The sequence below is a fragment of the Colobus angolensis genome, unplaced genomic scaffold (genome assembly GCF_000951035.1).
Source record: "Colobus angolensis palliatus isolate OR3802 unplaced genomic scaffold, Cang.pa_1.0 Scaffold179, whole genome shotgun sequence".
NCBI classification, from domain to species: Eukaryota; Metazoa; Chordata; class Mammalia; order Primates; family Cercopithecidae; genus Colobus; species Colobus angolensis.
In genome coordinates this window covers 6549882-6567991 of record NW_012114921.1, presented here as the reverse complement: position 1 = coordinate 6567991, position 18110 = coordinate 6549882, and the positions used below count along the sequence as shown (strand labels likewise).

The window sequence follows — 18110 nt, the reverse complement described above, 5'->3', positions numbered from 1 at the left end:
TAGCCAAGGATTTTTAGTTTCCATCCTTACTCAGAGGAGGGCATATATGTCAAGTCCTTAGTCTTTTGATCTCTTGATTTCCCATCACTAATCCAGAAACTTCTAGAACAGTAGAACAAATAAAATCTGAGCTACATTTGTAATTTAAATTTTTCTAGTAGCTACATTGAAAAAAACTACACAGAAATGGGTGAAAATAACAATATATTTTATTTGGCCGGGCATGGAGGCTCACACCTGTAATCCCAGCACTTTGAGAGGCCAAGGTGGGTGGATCACAAGGTCAGGAGATCGAGACCATCCTGGCCAACATGGTGAAACCCTGTCTCTACTAAAAATACAAAAATTAGCTGGGTGTGGTGGTGTGCGTCTGTAATCCCAGCTACCCGGGAAGCTGAGGCAGGAGAATCTCTTGAACCTGGGAGGCAGAGATCGCACTGAGCCAAAATCGTGCCATTGCACTCCAGCCTGGCGACAGAGTGAGACTCCGTCTCGAATAATAATAATAATATATTTTATTTAACCCAGTATATCTAAAATATTCTATATACATAATCAATATAAAAAATTATGAATAAAGTATTTCATATTTTTAAATCTGGTTATATTTTATACCTGCAATATATTTTTAGTTAAGATTAGGCTTATTTCAAGTGCTCAGTAGCCACACTGGAGTGTCAAAACCTGAGTGTGGCTTATAGGATAGCCACATGGGGTGGGGACTATCCATCACAGAACACTGGGACCTGAGCCAGTTAAAGAGAGTGTCAACATAGGGGGATAGTCCAGTGTAGGGTGTCAGAGCCTAATTAGGAGTGAAGAGAGTATTTGCACATCAAGGCAGCCCAGGGACAGGGTATTAGAGACCAAGGTTGAAGAGGTATCCATGCAAAGGGGACAGCTCAGTGCAGAATAAGGAGGGTGTCCTCACACATTGGGGAGGTCATTTAACATGTGGTTGGAATCTGAGTGGGACGGGGAGAGTGCCACATAGTGGGGACAGCTTTGTGCCATGTTTTGGTACCCTGGGAAGGTGAGGGTGACTTCTACATGGCAGAGTGGCCCAGTGCAGGATCTGAGAGCACAAGCAGAGTCGAGAGGCCTTCTAAGTGGAGGTGCAGCAGCAGCCCAGCACTGAGTGTTGGAGCCAGAATTGAGTGAGAAGGGCATTGCTTGGGAAAAGGAGATGTAGCAATGGAAGCCATGTTGCATACAGGGTAATTAATCAAATAAATAAATATACTAAGGAGAATGGGAGCCAGGTTTCTTACTGTTAGAGAACAAAGTCGCAAACATAGAAAAGATGAAAACTAGAATGAACTCTGTGGTGACAAATTGAAATTGGAGTTAACAGTGCAAACTCATATGTTCAACACATACATATGTAATAGACATATAGATGTGAAAATATGTGATACGCATATGTATTTTGTATATATGTATACATACTTAAATATTTTAATACACACATATGTATATACATTCTCAAGCTCTGTCCATGAGAGGATCTGGGAATGGGGAACTTCAAAGCCAAAGAATATATCTAGCATCCAGATCTGGTTTTCTAAAAATCATTCTTTAAAAGGAAACAGGGCTGATTCCAAGGGCTGGGGCAGAAAAAAAAAAAAAAGGACAATATCAGCCTAGATCATCTTTTTATGCCGGAAAAAATGGAAAGGCTTAAAAAATTATGGGAATATGTCAAAAGGACACTGAAGCCAACTTGAAGGAGTTCCTGCTGGCCAAATCTGGGACAATTTGAGCATCAAAATAAATGGTAATGGGTTATAATAGTTATAACCCGATGAGTAATATGGGAAATCTGAGTCCATACTAAGATAATAAATGATGTATTAAATGAAATAATACATGAGTATAAATAAATGAAGAAAAAGTTTGATGTTAAAGAGTATATTTATATAGTTTCAAAGTACCTTTCCATCAAGTACTTAAAAAGGGGAGAAAGAATACCTTTACAGTGGAGAAGCCTAGTGGGAAACACCTTAATCAAGCAACCTAATCATCACTAATGGGACAAATCAAAATTATATGTGTTAATGGAAAAACTAAACCTTGTCAAATATTTTTATTTTATATTATAATTTTAATTTTTATTATTGTTATTTTTTGAGATGGAGTTTCGCCTTTGTCGCTTAGGCTGGCATGCAGTGGTGCGATCTTGGCTTACAGTAACCTCTGCCTCCCAGGTTCAAGTGATTCTCCTGCCTCAGCCTCCTGAGTAGCTGGGGTTACAGGCGTGCACCACCATGCCCGGCTTATTATTTTTTTTTCAGATGGAGTCTCACTCTGTCGCCCAGAGCGACACTGGAGTGCAGTGGCGTGATCTCGGCTCACTGCAACCTCTGCCTTCCAGGTTCAAGCAATTCTCCCGCCTGAGCCTCCTGAGTAGCTGGGGTTATAGGCACCTGCCACCACACCTCGCTAATTTTTGTATTTTTAATAGAGACGGGGTTTCACCACATTGGCCAAGCTGGTCTTGAACTCCTGACCTAAGGTGATCCACCCACCTGGCCTCCCAAAGAGCTGGGATTACAGGCGTGAGCCACTGCGCCCGGCCTGTCAAATATTTTTTAAAGGCTTATTCTGAGCCAATATTAGTGACCATGGCATGGTGTGATACTGATGGGCTGGGAGAAGTCCCCAAACACCAGTGGACCTCTATCCTAGCCAATGTCTAGGCTCTTGATACCATCACAAGAATGAATTCAAGGACAAGTTGAAAAATAATAAAAGTAAAGAAATTTATTGCAAAGAATAAAGGTAAGAAAAAGGAGTGCAGATGTTCTTGAGAGAATGTCATGCAGTGGGGTTTGGGGCTGCTACCTTTATGTGTTTCTCTAACCAAGGAATGGAATATTCTTGAAAATTCCTGGAAAAAGGTAGAAATTTATCAGAACTGTGGTGCCACCCATTTTTACATCAAATATAGGTATTCCTGGAACTGTCATAGTGAAGGAGAAGAAAAGGAAAAATTAGTTAGGTAAACAGTTAAGGCTGGTCCTCAGAAAAGCTGCCTGCTGGAAAAATCAACAGCTACAGGCAAGATAGAGCAGCCTGGAGAAAAACTCAGACTGTGTAAGGTGCCTGCCTGAAAAAATCGCAGCTACAGTGCACCTGCACAGATAAGCCACAGATAAGCAGGCAAGGCAGGAAAAGTCCAGCATAGAAGCCCTTTGTTCTTTGTATGATTAGCGAGCACCCAGGAAAAGTGTCCTCCCCCTTTCAGACATGTACACAGTGGGCTCCATGGAAACTTGCACAGGGAGGAGGGGGGCTTACTTTAAACAAACCCACAATTATAAAACAAAAAAATTTCACTTAATGCTTATCTAGAGACATACCCACAACTACATAGATAAAGGGGAGTTATGCACACAGTTTTATAGATAAATTCCTCAAACACAGACATGAGAGCAGTTTCTTATAAAAGCTTTTGAATTCAGCTTTTCTTCTTTTGCTTATTAAACTTTTGCTCCAACCTCATTCTTTGTGTCCACACTCCTTAATTTTCTTGATTGTGAGACTACGAGCTCGGATAACACATTAGACAACGAGACCAGTGACCCTGACCTGTTCCAGCATGCTGCTGGGTTTGTGATTTAGTACGTTAATGAGCACATAATGAGGTCCTAGGTCAAACCTAGGTCAAATCCAGTGACATATTGGATCCAATCGGTCTTAGCCAGCTTGGTTCACACCCTGTTTTTCAGGATCTTACCAGCCCAAAGACTCTGAAGTCATATGAAATTGCTGCCTGGAATTTCTTCTCCACCCTGTATTATTGCTATCTCAGGACAATACAGTCTCAGGAGGTCCTTTGATTTCCTTGTCATGTGATGCTATACCAAAGTCAGTTTGAAAAGTAAGCCACATTATAGTGGGTTAAGAAAAGAAACCTGTTTAATAAGATCTTATGGTTTGCAGGGTGTAACTTAACTCTTAGCTTGCATCTTCTTACCTAACTTTGAAATAGGGCTTGACACCACATGGGTCATAGCAGCTAGGTGGCATTCTTACTTCTATTGTTTCTGGATAAAGATCATCTTAGTAAAAGTAAGAGCTATCAGTGATATAGTTGGTTATAGCTTACTAAAAAGAAAAAACCTTTCAATTACTTTAGTGTGTACCATTAACTTTGAGAGAGGTATCAGGAAGTAGAAGTCAGATACGAACTGCTTTAAATTGTGGCTCCACCACTTAAAAGTATCTCAGGATCCTTAGGGTGAAGGAGTGGCACATACAATGAAACCTGAAAAATATCCAGAAGTGATTAAGGTAAAGGGGGACTGGGGGAAGAGGAGAAGCTTAAGTAGAAGAAACAGCACATGCAAAGGTCCTGTGGTAGGAAAGAAATGTGAAGAACTGAAAGCCGAACATTGTTGAAATTTAATTAGTGAAGAAGAGAAGGGATATAAATTTTTACTGTTGTATGAAGGGGTGAAAAAAAAAGGGGTGAATTTTATGGTATGTAAGTTATATCTTAAAAAAAAACTCACCTACATAACCACAATACTACCAACAAAATCAATAATTAACATTGATTTATTACTACATGTAATCCACAGACCTCATTCAAGCTGAGATCGTGCCATTGCACTCTGGGTGACAGAGCAAGACTCCATCTCAAAAATAAATAAATAAAAACTTAATGACTAAAAATAGTTAACTTGCACAAATGCTATTATTTTCATAATTCTGATAATTTACCAGAATACATCATTCACTTTACGTAAGCTCTCTTCCTACTTCCTAGAATGCCTTTCTCCACCACCGCATTTCATTTCATTCTTGCCATCACTTTCTTTGGCTTTTGTGTGCTCCTTTTGTTGGAATCCTTACTCTATGCTTTTATTCCCTTAACCTCTAATTAGAATGTGAACTCCTTGAAGGCAGTGACTGTGTCTTATAATTGTATCCTCAGCTCTTAACACATTACTTGGCATATAGTGGACATTTTATTAATTAAAGAATTAATTAAATGTGTATCTAGTGATAAATAAACTCTGTAAGATTGGTATCTATAACACCTAGCTTAGTGTCTACTTTGCAGTTTAACACATAATGGCTGTAATTATTATTCCTACTACTATTATCATTGCTAATAATAATAGTAAATGTTATTTCTCAGAGATATACTTTACTTGGATTAATAAAATTATTTCCCTGGTCATTAATACCTCTTCTTATGTATGTTAGTAGTCACTTTATCCATTTAAGGTGATATAGGAAGGATGGAAATGCAAAAGAATACTGATAGGACCTATGGACCTACAGATGATGGACATCATTTTTTTCTGGAGGTGCAATATCATAGTTTGTAATACCAGATGATATGAGCAGCACAATGACAAGTCTGCCCTGCAGGAATAGTGAGTCAGGTACCCTGCTTAGGTATGTACAGTAGGACACTTGGATAATAACCTTGTTTGTTCAAAAACAGTAAACTACAGACACATACTCAGAGTAAATTTGATGATAAATACATAAAAAGAATTAGTAAAAGAAATGAAATAAGAGCTGAAACCTTTTTTTTTTGAGACAGGATCTTGCTGTGTTGCCCGGGCTGGAGTGCAGTGGTGCAATCATGGCTCACTGCAGCCTTGACCTCTCAGGCTCGTGATCTTTCGCCTCAGCCTCCCAAGTAGCTGGGACTACAGGCACATGCCACTACCATGCCCTGCTGATTTTTTTTTTTTTTTAAGTTTTTGTAGAGACAGGGTATTACTGTGTTACTCTGGCTGATCTCAAACTCCTAAGTTCAAGCGATCTTCCAACCTTGGCCTCCCAGAGTGCTGGGATTACAGGTGTGAGCCTCTGTACCTAATCTAAGAGCTGAAAATCTTAATCATTTTAATGTCTTATTTTGATTTGCATAATAATTGCTGCTCCATGATATTCAAGCCTGTTATCTTTCTTTGTTTCTTATAGCTACTGGATGAACTCCCAATGATATACAGCTGTTGCATATTTGTATACTGCATGTAAGTACTTTTAAAATTTCATTGTTTGATATATTTAAAAGTTTATATTTACCTCATAGTGGATTAATATAACTGATACATCTATGTTACTAGAATATTATAATAGTGTAGAAGATTATACATTTTAAATAGAGTATAATTTCTGGGAAGTTATAATAATGTTGTTTATTAACTTTTGTGATCTCAAAACCCTGTAGCCAATTTAGATAGAATCTAAATAGCTTAAATTGCATAATTTGCCTTTCCCAAGTGAATAATGTATACAAATTTAGATAAAGATTTTCATATTATGCAATAAAAATTTTCAGATAAAGTTTCTGTATTCTACAATATAGTTTAACAAGAAGCTTACAGAAAAGTGAGGTACACTTCTAGTTGTATAGTGATCATGTCAACTTAATATCCTTTTTGTTTGAAGTTATCTTTTAAATAGACACTTGTTTTCTTATTCTAAGGTAGACTAAATGCTCTCAAGAATATACTTATTTTGATTGATTATTTACAAATACGGAAACAGTTTACAGGCCATTCCCAATCCAAAAGTTCTCTTACTGTATTATATTCGGTTTACTTTATTATCAAGTTAATTTGCATTTTCTAAATGTCAGGGAAAAAAATCAATCTTGTAAGATAAAAATGATTATGATAGTAACATTAATAAATGCTAATATTTGTCTACTTTGTACTGTGCTAGGCAGTGTATAATGCCATCTCTAATTCTCAACAACTATGCAAGATAAATGGGTATTGTCCCCATTTTATAGACAAGAAAGTAAAGCACAGAGAAATGTAGTAACTTGTCTATGGACAAAAACAGAGTTTGATTTTAAAGCATACCAGCCAGACCACTGTCCAGATAAAGTGTCTAAGGAACACTGAAATATCCCTGGAAATATATCATGATGGAGAAAATTACAATGATCATAATTCCTCTCAAGGAGAGGTTGGAAGAACACTTCGATAGGCTGCCTGGGTATGTGGAAGAAGTGTAGAAGTGGGACCCTTCCTGTACTGCATGATCAAATAATGTGCCTTCTAAGGAGGGTGGTTGAGGTTAGCTATGGGTCTTCTATTTGAGTAAGTTAGGATATGCAGGTTTGGGCTCTAGCTAAGTCACTGGGAACATGAGAGGAAAGCCTCCTTTACCCATTATCCTGCAGCATCAGCCTTCTCTAAATGTTGGACAAGTATGTTAAGAATATGTGTTTGGAGGGGAAAAAAATTACTAGCTTATGTGGGGACCCACATGCCTGAGTCAGGCCCTAGTAACAAGGCTTTTGAGGGCAGCAGCAGCCCAGTTAGAGCAGCCACTGCAAAGATGCTGGCTGCAGCAGGGGAGGCAGAGCTGGTGGGGGCAGGGAACAGGTGGGAACCCCGTCCCCTACTGAGTTGGTGGGGCAGGAGCCCCACACTCCTGGGCATAGCTGCAGCTGCCCAGCCACAGCTCTGGACCTGGGCATCCCTGTGCTCTTGGAGTTCCAGGAAGCCCCTTGCCCCTGCAGGCTTGAAAGTGCCTGCTCCCACTGCCTGGCCTCTCTCCACTCCCAGCACCCACTCCAAGACAGAGCAAAGCTGTGACCGAGCCCAGGTGCTATCGTAACCTGGCAAGGTGTGCATGTGCTTGGAGTGGTGCTGACATGCCAGCCCCCTGCCACCTCAGCCCCCTCTGGACTTCGGGCACCAACAAGCATGGGAGGGAGGCCGAGGCGGGGAACGAGGGCAGCTTGGCATGGGCCTGCAGGCACCCCTCTGCAAGAACAGCCTGGGCAATTGGGCCATACATTGATGGTGGCAGGAGGCAGACAGGCTCCTGGGCAGCAAGGGGCAGTCCCCAGTGAAGCTATGCCTTCAAGCCGGGGACAGCCTGAAGCCTAGGGGCCAGGCTGTCAGTTACAGGTGGAGTCTGTGGCCCACAGTGATAACTTATAGTGCTTTTTCCAAGCCCTCCCATGGCCGTCCATGGATCAGTCAGAACTCACTTCCTCCCTTCTAAGCCCATAAAAACCCTAGACCCAGCCAGACTCACGCAGATGACTGGAGAGTCCACCTGCAGATAGGAGCTACCCACTCTGGGTCCCCTCTCCACTGAGAGCTGGACATTCATTGGGATGACCTGCCTGCAGATAGGAGCTACCCACTTTGGGTCTCCCAAGAACTGTTCTGTCACTCAATAAAGCTCCTCTCCACCTGGCTTACCCTTCAGTTGTCCACATACCTCATTCTTCCTGGATGCAGGACAAGAACTTAGGACCTGCCAAATGGTGGACTGAAAGAGATGTAACACAAACAGGGCTGAAACATACCCCTCTCCCACACTTGCCATGTTGCAGGCAATGAGAAGGAGAGAAGAGCTGTGGCCCTTCGGAGAGCCCAGACCTAGGGGCTCTGTGAGCCACAGCTGTGACACCCTTTTTGGGGCTTGGTGGTTTCTGGCATCTCCAAGTTTCCAGGCACCAAGCATTCCCCTTGTCCATCTGTGGGTGCCCACAGTGGAAGATGCTTACGGTGTATTTGATCAAACCACAGGCTTGCATGGAGACAGTGCCTTTGCTGGTTTCTGAAGCTGCCCGCCCTGCTACAACAGCCAGTGTGCCTGGCTGTGCACAGTGATCAGACCCCAAGCTTGCCCATTCACACACCTCTCACTGCTCCATGCCTGGCTTCCCCTGAGCAGGCATGGGATCCAGGCTGTTAGCATGAGCCAAGTGCAGCCTGCCAGATCGAGTGGGCAGAATGAGCCCAGTGGGCCAGAACAAAACTCTGGCAAAGGTGCCACCAGCCACAGAGGTTTCCAGCTAGAAAAGCAACACCCTAAGGATCCTGAGACACTTTTAAGTGGTGGAGCCACAATTTAAAGCAGTTCATATCTGACTTCTACTTCCTGATACCTCTCTCAAAGTTAATGGTACACACTAAACTAATTGAAAGGGTTTTTTTCTTTTATTTTTAGTTAGCTATAACCAACTATATCACTGTTGGCTCTTACCTTTACTAAGACTGATCTTTATCCAGAAACAAAGTAAGAATGCCCATCTAGCTGCTATGATTCATGCGGCATCAAGCCCTATTTCAAAGTTAGGTACGAAGATATAGAACAGCAACCTGGCCAAGATGGTGAAAACCTGTCTCTAGTAAAACTACGGAAAATTAACCAGGCATGGTGATATGTGTCTGTAGTCCCAGCTACTTGAGAGGCTGAGGTGGGAGGATCGCTTGAACCCAGGAGGCAGAGGCTGCAGTGAGCTGAGATGGCACCACTACACTCTAGCTTGGGTGACAGAGTGAGACCCTGTCGCCCCATAAAAAAAAAGATGTAGAACGGGGATCAGAAAACTTTTTCTGTAAAGGGCCAGATGGTAAATATTTTAGGCTTTGTGGGACAGGAGTCTCTGTTGCAGCTCTTCAACTCTGCTGCTGTAGCTTGGAAGCTGCCACATATAATATGTAAATAAATGAATATGACTCATTTGTTCCAGTAAAATTTTATTTTAAAAACAGGTTTAGCTGGGCACAGTGCTCACACATGTAATCCCAACACTTTTGGAGGCCAAGGTGGGAGGATCGCTTGAGCCCAGGAGTTCAAGATAAGCCTAGGCAACATAGGGAGACCTCGTCTCTACAAAAATTAAAAAATTAGCCAGGCATGGTAGTGTATGCCTATAATCCCAGCTACTTGGGAGGCTGAGGTGGGAGAATCACTTGGGCCCAGGAGGTTGAGGCTGCAGTGAACCATGATTGTGCCACTGCACTTCAGCCTGGGCAACAGAGGGAGACCCTGTCTCAAGAAAAACAAAAAACAATACCAAACTAACAAAAAAACAGGCTCAGGCCAAGAGATTGGCTCTTGATCCATAGTTTATCACCTTGTTCTAAAAAAATAAGGTAAACTCCTTTAATAACATATTTTAAAAACTATTCTGATGTTTATATATCTTTAGGAGAAGATATTCTTGAGCTAGCAATTATGACTATATTGAATCAGATAACCATCATATAATGGGTACAAAGAACTCTTAAGTATTAGTGCTAAGAGCCGGGCACAGTTGCTCACATCTGTAATACCAACACTTTGGAAGGCCAAGGCAGGAGTATTGCTTGAGTCCAGGAGTTCAAGACCAGCCTGGGCAGTATAGTGAGACCCTTGTCACTACAAAAAAATTTAAACAATTAGCTCACATGATGGTGCACACCTGTGGTCCCAGCTACACAGGAGGCTAAGGCAGGAGGATTGCCTGAGCCCCAGGAGGTCGAGGTTGCAATGAGCTATGATTGTGTCACCACTGCACTCTTGCCTAGGGGATAGAGCAAGACCCTGTCTCAAAAAAAAAAAAAAAAAGGAAGGAAGGAAGGAAAGAAAGAAAAAACAGTGTTAATGCTAGGGAACAGCAGATATTACTTAGAAGATAAGGATACTGATACTGTAGTTCAATTTTCAGCTCTGATATTTAGTAACTGAATGAGCTTAAATAAGTCACTTAATCTTTGTTCCTTCATTTGTAAAAGCGGAGGTTATAGTACTTATAAATTCCCCATGAAGATTAAAATAAATGATTTAATTGTTTATAAAACAAACTTATTGGCAAAGCTTTTGTTTCTCAAAAAGCATGTCTCTTGATTCTAATCTTTCCTCGGCAATCTTCTGCAGTATCTATTTATGCTCATATTCCCCCATTCAGAAAGACCCTGCTGTAGTATGCTTTAAGTGACACATAGAAGGAAATGAAAGGGGTGAAATAATTTTTAATCCACTCTATTGACACATAGTTTACATGGAATTAAATGCACCCAGTTTAAGTGTATGGTTTGATGAGTCTTGACAAATGTATACTCCTATGTACCCATTACCCTTATGGCAAGAAAGAGAAACAGAACATTTCTATCACTTTAGAACATTCTTTTCTGACCCATTACAGTGAATACTGACCCCTACTCTGGCCTCCAGACCACCACTGATCTCCTTTCTATAATTATAGATTAGTTTGTCTGCTCTGGAATTTTATATAAAAGAAATTATACCATATGTACTCTTTTGTAACTGGCTTCTTTTATTCAGTGTAATATTTTTTGAGGGCACTAATTTGCCGATTACTTCTGATGAATACATTCAGCTATGTTGTTACATATATTAGTAGTAGTAGTCCATTTTATACTGTTTACCAATGTTGAACATTAAGGTTGTTTCCAGTTTGGGGCTACTATGAATAAAAGGACTATGTACACCTGTTAACAAGTCTTTGTATGGATATATGACTTCATTTCTCTTGGTTATATAACTAGAAGTGGAATTTCTGTGTTGTATGATAAGTATATGTTTTACTTTATAGGAAACTGCCAAACTATTTTTCAATTTAGTTGCACCCTATTATGGTTCTACTGGCAATATATGAAAATTCCATTTGCTCCATATCCTTGCCAAGACTTGGTATTATCAGTCTTTTTTATTTTGGTCATTCTAGTGAGTATGATATACTATCTCTATGGTGTTTTAATTTGTATTGTCTTAGTGACTAATGATGTGCATCTTTTTATATTCTAATTGTCCATTTGTATATGTTATATTGAGAACTATCCAATTTTTCCTTTTTTTTTTTTTTAAGACGGAGTCTCGCTCTGTTGCCATTCTGGAGTGCAGTGGCATGATCTCAGTTCACTGTAAGCTCCGCCTCCTGGGTTCAAGTGATTCTTCTTCCTCAGCCTCCCAAGTAGCTGGGACAACAGGTGCCCGCCACTACCCCCAGCTAATTTTTGTATTTTTAGTAGAGACGGGGTTTCACCATGTTGGCCAGGATGGTGTCAATCTCTTGACCTCGTGATCTGCCTGCCTCGGCCTCCCAAAGTGCTGGGATTACAGGCATGAGCCACTGCACCCAGCCCCCATTTTTATAAACTAGCTTTTTTTCTTTTTGAATTGTAAGAATTCTTTATGTATTTTGGGTTCAAGTACTGTCAGATATTTGTGTTTTAAGTATTTTTTCCAGTCTGTGAATTGTCTTTTCAATTAATGTCTCTTGGAGAACAGAAGTTTTAAATTGTTATGAAATCCAATTTATTTTTTAAATGTTTATGAATAGTGTTTTTGTGTCCTAATAGATCTTTGCCTTCCTAGGATCAAAGATATTTTGTTTGTTTATTTTTTCTAGAAGTTTTATAACTTTATTTTACATTTAGGTCCATGATCCATTTTGAGTTAGTTTTGTCAAAGATCATGTTTTTTTTTTTTTTTTTACCAGTATCTGGTTGTTCCAGAACCATCTTTGATATTATTCTTTCTGCATTAAATTATCTTGACATTTTTCTCGATTCTGTTTTATTGATCACTGTGTATCCTCATACTGTGTAGTTACTGTAGCTTTATTGTAAATCTTGAAGTCAGTTACTGAGTAAGTCCTCCAATTTTGTTCTTTTTCAGTGTAGCTTTGGAAATTTTAGGCCCTTTCCATTTCCACATAAATTTTAGAGTCAGCTTGTCAATTTTTGTAAAATAGTCTGCTGGAAGATTGACTGTAATTTCTTCGACTCTATAGACCAGTTTGAGGAAAGTTAATATCTTAACAATACTAAGTCTCCCAAACCATGAATGTGGTATATTTCTCCATTTATTTAGGTTCCTTTAATTTATCTCAGTGACGTTTTGTGATTTTAAGTGAACAGATCTTTGTGAAATTTAACCCTCTGTTTTTCATGGGTAGGATGCTATTTTCAATAGTATTGCTTTTTTTCTTTTCTGACATGAGGTCTGGCTCTCACCCAGGCTGGAGTGCATTGGCACAATCTTGGCTCACTGCAACCTCCTCATCCCAGGCTCAAGTCATCCTCCTACCTAGCCTCCCCAGTAGCTGGGACTACAAGTGTGCTCCACTATGCCTGGCTAATTTTTGAATTTTTGTGGAGACGGGATTTCGCCATGTTGCCCAGGTTGGTCTCAAACTCCTGACCTCAAGCAATCTTCCCGCCTCAGTCTCCCAAAGTGCTGGAATTACAGGCGTGAGCCACCGCACCCGGCCTCTAATGATTTTTAAATCTGTCTTGCCTTCTGTGTGCTTGTTCATTTGTGAAACATGTACTGGAAAACCTCCTTTATTTTAGGCATGATCCTAGACTCTGTATATACAGAGTCAAGGAACTCATTGTCTGAGGAAGGGGACAGATAAGAAAGTGACTATATGTAATAAAGTGAAATAACTGTGGTAATAAATACAAGCCAGGCCTCATAAAGACCTTGGTTTCTTAATAGATAACTTGCTTTAGAATTTGGAGTAATAGAGTTTAAAAGTAAAAACTAATATTTCACCTAATATTTTCATCATTATCCAAGTCGCAAAATTTAAAGGTAAAAGAGATCTTAGAAAGTGCCTCTTCTAACCACCTTTCCTTACAAACAAGAAAATAAGAGTTGATCCAATTCCCACAGTCAATAGTAAACTGAGAGAACACTCTTGCTGCCTATACCAAGTCACAGTCCTCAAAGGTTGGATTGGATACTCACTGATGGCCAATTGTCTGTTCATATTTGGATATTTACCGGATACCTCCTATGTGTTAAGCATTATCTTTGTGCTAGATATATGAAAAAAATAAAATTTATTCCTGCACATAAGGAATTCTCAGGCTAGTTGAGGAGATGGATAAGGAAAGAGACAATTATAATAGACTGGTATTTTCTCCAATAATGTTCCTTAGGAATCATTAGTTGCAAGATACAGAAACCTATTCAAGCTAGCTTGAATTAGGAGAGATTATTTATTTATTGTAAGGATATGAGGAAATTATATCCTTATTTATTATATCCTTATTTATTGTAAGGATGTGAGGAAATTATATGGGACCCAATAGCAGGAAGTATAGCCCCACCTTACTAGAACTGGAAGGGCAGGTTCTTCCCCCTTCCCTCTTTTTGCCATTCCTTCCTCTCCACATGGCTTCACCTCTTTGTGTCTGCTATATTTTTCTCTCCCTGCAGATTGAGATATATATCTATTCAAACCTTCTGCTCATTCATCTACTTCTTCATTCAATTTGGCTGCCCCCAAATATCAGCCTCAGACCTTGAGTCCATATGACTTTGACTCTCTATACTTTTTTTTTTTTGGAGACAGGGCCTTGCTCTGTCATCCAGACCCTCTATCTCCCAGACTCAAGCTCTCCTCCCACCTTAGCCTCCCGAGTAGCTGGGACTACAGGCATGCACCACCATGCCCACTAATTATTTTATTTTTTGCAGAGACAGGGTCTCAATTTGTTGCCCAGGCCGGTCTCGAACTCTTGTGCTCAAGGGATCCTCCTGCATTGGCCTATGGAAGTGCTAGGATTACAGGCGTGGGTCACTGCGCCCAGCTGACTCCCTATACTGAATTGATTCAGTCTCTCCCTCCCAAACTCCAGACTTTCAGGCAAGAGCCTTTCATTGTCCCAGCTTAAGTCATGTGTCTACTCCTAGTCCTTCCAGCCTCTTAGAGGATAATAGGCAGTGCAGGTTTTCTAAGACTACGAGTGGAAAGAAATGATGGGTATCACTCGATCATCGAGAGATACAGGCAAGTGGTAAAGCAGCATTCTATTTATGTTCCTACTTATATATTCTTTTAAAAGTTTCTTTCTCTTTTTTTCAAGGTTTGAATGTTTCAAGATCAAGAACTCAATAAACTACCATCTGCTTTTTACCTTAGTTCTATTCAGTTTAATAGTAACCACAGTAAGTCATATTTTGTTTCTAACAGATTAAGCATGTAAATTCACCATTTATAGAGTTTGGCATATTTTACTTCCAGTATTTGCTTCATGCTGTCAAACTGAAATCTTTCTACACAAAACAAGAATATCACACTGACAAATGTTGCTCCCTTGTTCCCTGTTCAAATGTTACTTCTCACTGTAATTGAAATACTTTTAAAACTCTGTTTAGTTTTTAAAGGGGAAAAGAAAAAAGCAAATATTAGCAGCAATAGGGAAAAATTAATTTTTCTCATAGATGGACATATTAGCTCCTATTTGTTAAAAATGAGAGATTTGCTCTGCTCCATTGGTCCTAATGTGACTGTTTTAATGGTTAACTTTTCCCTAGTAAGTTGAGATAGCTAGTCACTTCTAATCCTACATTAATGCTTTTTTTCCTCAAGTAAATTGCATTTTATATTATGAAAATATTTATTTCAAAAAACATTTATTGAAAACTTACCATGTCAGGCACTAGAAATACAGAAATGATTAAAAAGCAGTTGCTATCTGTGAGGAGCTCATTCTACTAGAGATTTTAGGTATGTACACAAAGAATTGCATCAAAAGATAATAACTGTAATAATAGGGGTAAAAACTACTTCTATGGTGATGAGATAAAGGAGGTTCAATCAAGCCTTCATGCATGGGTCAAGGAAAGCTTTCAAGAGGAGGCACCTGAACTAGAATTTAACTGATGATTAGGAGCTCATCAGGCCCCTGGGCAAGAGTGTGGTGAAGCATTTGTAGATAGCACTTTCGTTTGTTCATAGGCAGAGAACTTTGAAACAACATAGTGAACTACCATTTTCAATCACTTACTATATGCCAGATATTGTAACCATGTACTTTATCTTTATTGTCTCATTAAATCAACACCACTGGTAGAATTGGGCAAGATTTAATATGACTAGAACATATAGTAATTGAAGAGCAGTGAATGAGTCTAGTGAATTAGACAGACATCAGATTATAAATACCCTTGTATGCTTTGTTTAAGAGTTCAAATTTTTATCCTCGAAGTAGTGTGGAGCAGTTAGGCATGGTGGCTCACTCCTGTAATCCCAGCACTTTGGGAGGCCGAGGCTGGTGGATCACCTTGAGGTCAGGAGTTCGTGATCAGCCTGGCCAATATGGTGAAACCCTGTCTCTACTAAAAATGGAAAAATTAGCCGGGGATGGTGGCATGCCCCTGTAATCCCACCTACTCAGGAGGCTGAGGTAGGAGAATTGCTTGAACCCGGGAGGCGGGGGCTTCTGTGAGCTGAGATCGTGCCACTCCACTCCAGCCTGGGTGACAGAGTGAGACTCTGTCTCAAAAAAAAAAAGAAAGAAAGAAAAGAAAAGAAAAAGGTACTGTGGAGCCAATTACTAGTTTAAAGGGAAGATGTAATCAGATATGTGTTTTAGAAAGATTGCTCTGGTTATGGAGGCTGGATTACAGGAGTATGAGGCTAGACCCAGGGACTTTTGTATTTGCTTTAGTAAGATATGAGACTCAGGTGAAAGTAATATAGCTGTGGGGTTGAAAAGAAACGGTCATAAATAACAAACTGCAGGATATGTGACCCACGTCATAGTAGAGGGGGTGAAAGTAGAGTAAAAATGAGTTGTCTAGAATGACTCCTGGCCTGGTTGTCAGGATAGATAGTATGTCTTTAATCAAAACAGGAAACTTGGAGGATGAACAGCTTTTGCAGGATAGATAATGAGGTTTGCACCATGGGGTAGGGGTAGAGATAAATTCAATATGAAATGTGTTAAGATTGAGGTGCCTGACATTAATGACATCTGAGGCTTAACAGTTAGGCTGGACTAAAGATGTAGATTTGAGAATTGTCAGGGTATAGATAGTACAAAAATGTGGGAATAGATGACCTGAAAAAGTAGCTTGGGCCGTTAAGATGACTAAAGGGGCCAGGCACAGTGGCACATACCTGTAATCCCAGCACTTTGGGAGGCCACGATGGGAGGACTGCTTGAGCCCAGAAGTTCAAGACCAGCTGGGCAACATAGTGAGACTTTGTCTTTACAAAACATTTTTTTTAAATTAGCTGGATGTGGTGGCATGCACCTGTAGTCCCAGCTACTCAGGAAGCTGAGGTGAGAGGATCGCTTCAGCCCAGGAGGTCAAGGCTTCAGTGAGCCATGATTGTGCCACTGCACTCTGGCCTGAATGACAGAGTGAGACCCTGTCTCAAAACAGACAAAGACTAGAAGTACAACCTAATGAAATACTTACATTTGAGGACTAGGTGGAAGAAATGGAGCTAGGAAAAGAGACTGAGAACAAGCAATCAGGGATATAAGAAAGCTCAGAGAGCCTGATGTCATGGAGTACAAAGTTTTCTAGAAGCGAAAAATGGAAGAAGAGTTGCCTCTGAAAGGATGAGTACAATGAAGATTGAGAGCTAATAGAAATTTTCAGTTGGAAGACCAGGTAACCTTAATGAGGATGCTGTCAGTAGTAAATTGATGGAGGCAGAAGCTAGATTTCAGTTAGTTGAGATGTTGAATAGGAGGCTGAAAGGGCACATATACACTATTTACTCGTTTCCACATTACTTTGCCTAAACTACTGTATTAGTCCATTCTCATGCTGCTATAAAGAAATACCCAAAACTGGATAATTTATAAAGGAAAGAAGTTTAATTGACTCACAGTTCCGCATGGCTGGGGAGACCTCCGGAAACTTAACAATCATCGTGGAAGGTGAAGCAAACACATCCTTCTTCGCATGGTGGCAGGAGAAAGAAGTGCAGAGTGAAGGGGGAAGAAGCTCCTTATAAAATCATCAGATCTCATGAGAACTCACTCACTATGATGAGAACAGCACAGGGCACGGGAGAACCACCCCCATGATCTGTTCACCTCCCACAAAGTCCCTTCCCCAACATGCAGGGATTACAATTCAGATTACAATTCAAGATGAGATTTTCGGTGGACATACAGCCAAACCATATCAACTACATTTTGGTTAATCATGAAAGAATTGTAGAATTTCAGAGGTGAAATGAAGTCTTGTTATGATATGAAAGAAGAGAATCAAGTCTAGAGATTGTCAGTGACTTGCCTGGCCAATCAAGTTTATATAGAGAATTGGTGAGAGAGACTTTGAAGTCAGATTTAAGTTTGGATCCAGGTTACTTAAAAACTTTGGGATTTTACAAATTACTTAATCTCTATAAGCCTTAGTTCCCTTTATCTGTTAAATGAAGAAACCTAACACATAGGAAGGACTCCATAATTATTTGCTTTAAAAAACGTCTTTAAGGCTGGGCACGGTGACTCACACCTGTAATCCCAGCACTTTGGGAGGCCAAGGTGGGTGGATCACGAGGTCAGGAGATCGAGACCATCCTGGCTAACACAGTGAACCCCTATCCCTGCAAAAAA

At 40.2% G+C, this 18110-nt stretch overlaps 1 protein-coding gene across 4 annotated transcripts in view; it reads left to right on the top strand.

Moving 5' to 3' along the window:
* Positions 1–18110, top strand: part of ACER3 (alkaline ceramidase 3) — a 158914-nt gene that overhangs the window by 91553 nt on the left and 49251 nt on the right. For all 4 annotated transcript variants that reach the window (XM_011938949.1, XM_011938948.1, XM_011938947.1 and 1 more), the window contains 2 exons: positions 5950–6002; positions 14613–14694. In XM_011938949.1, coding sequence (XP_011794339.1) covers positions 5968–6002; positions 14613–14694 — 117 coding nt within the window. In that variant the 5' untranslated portion in view covers positions 5950–5967. The remainder of the gene's footprint in view (positions 1–5949; positions 6003–14612; positions 14695–18110) is intronic.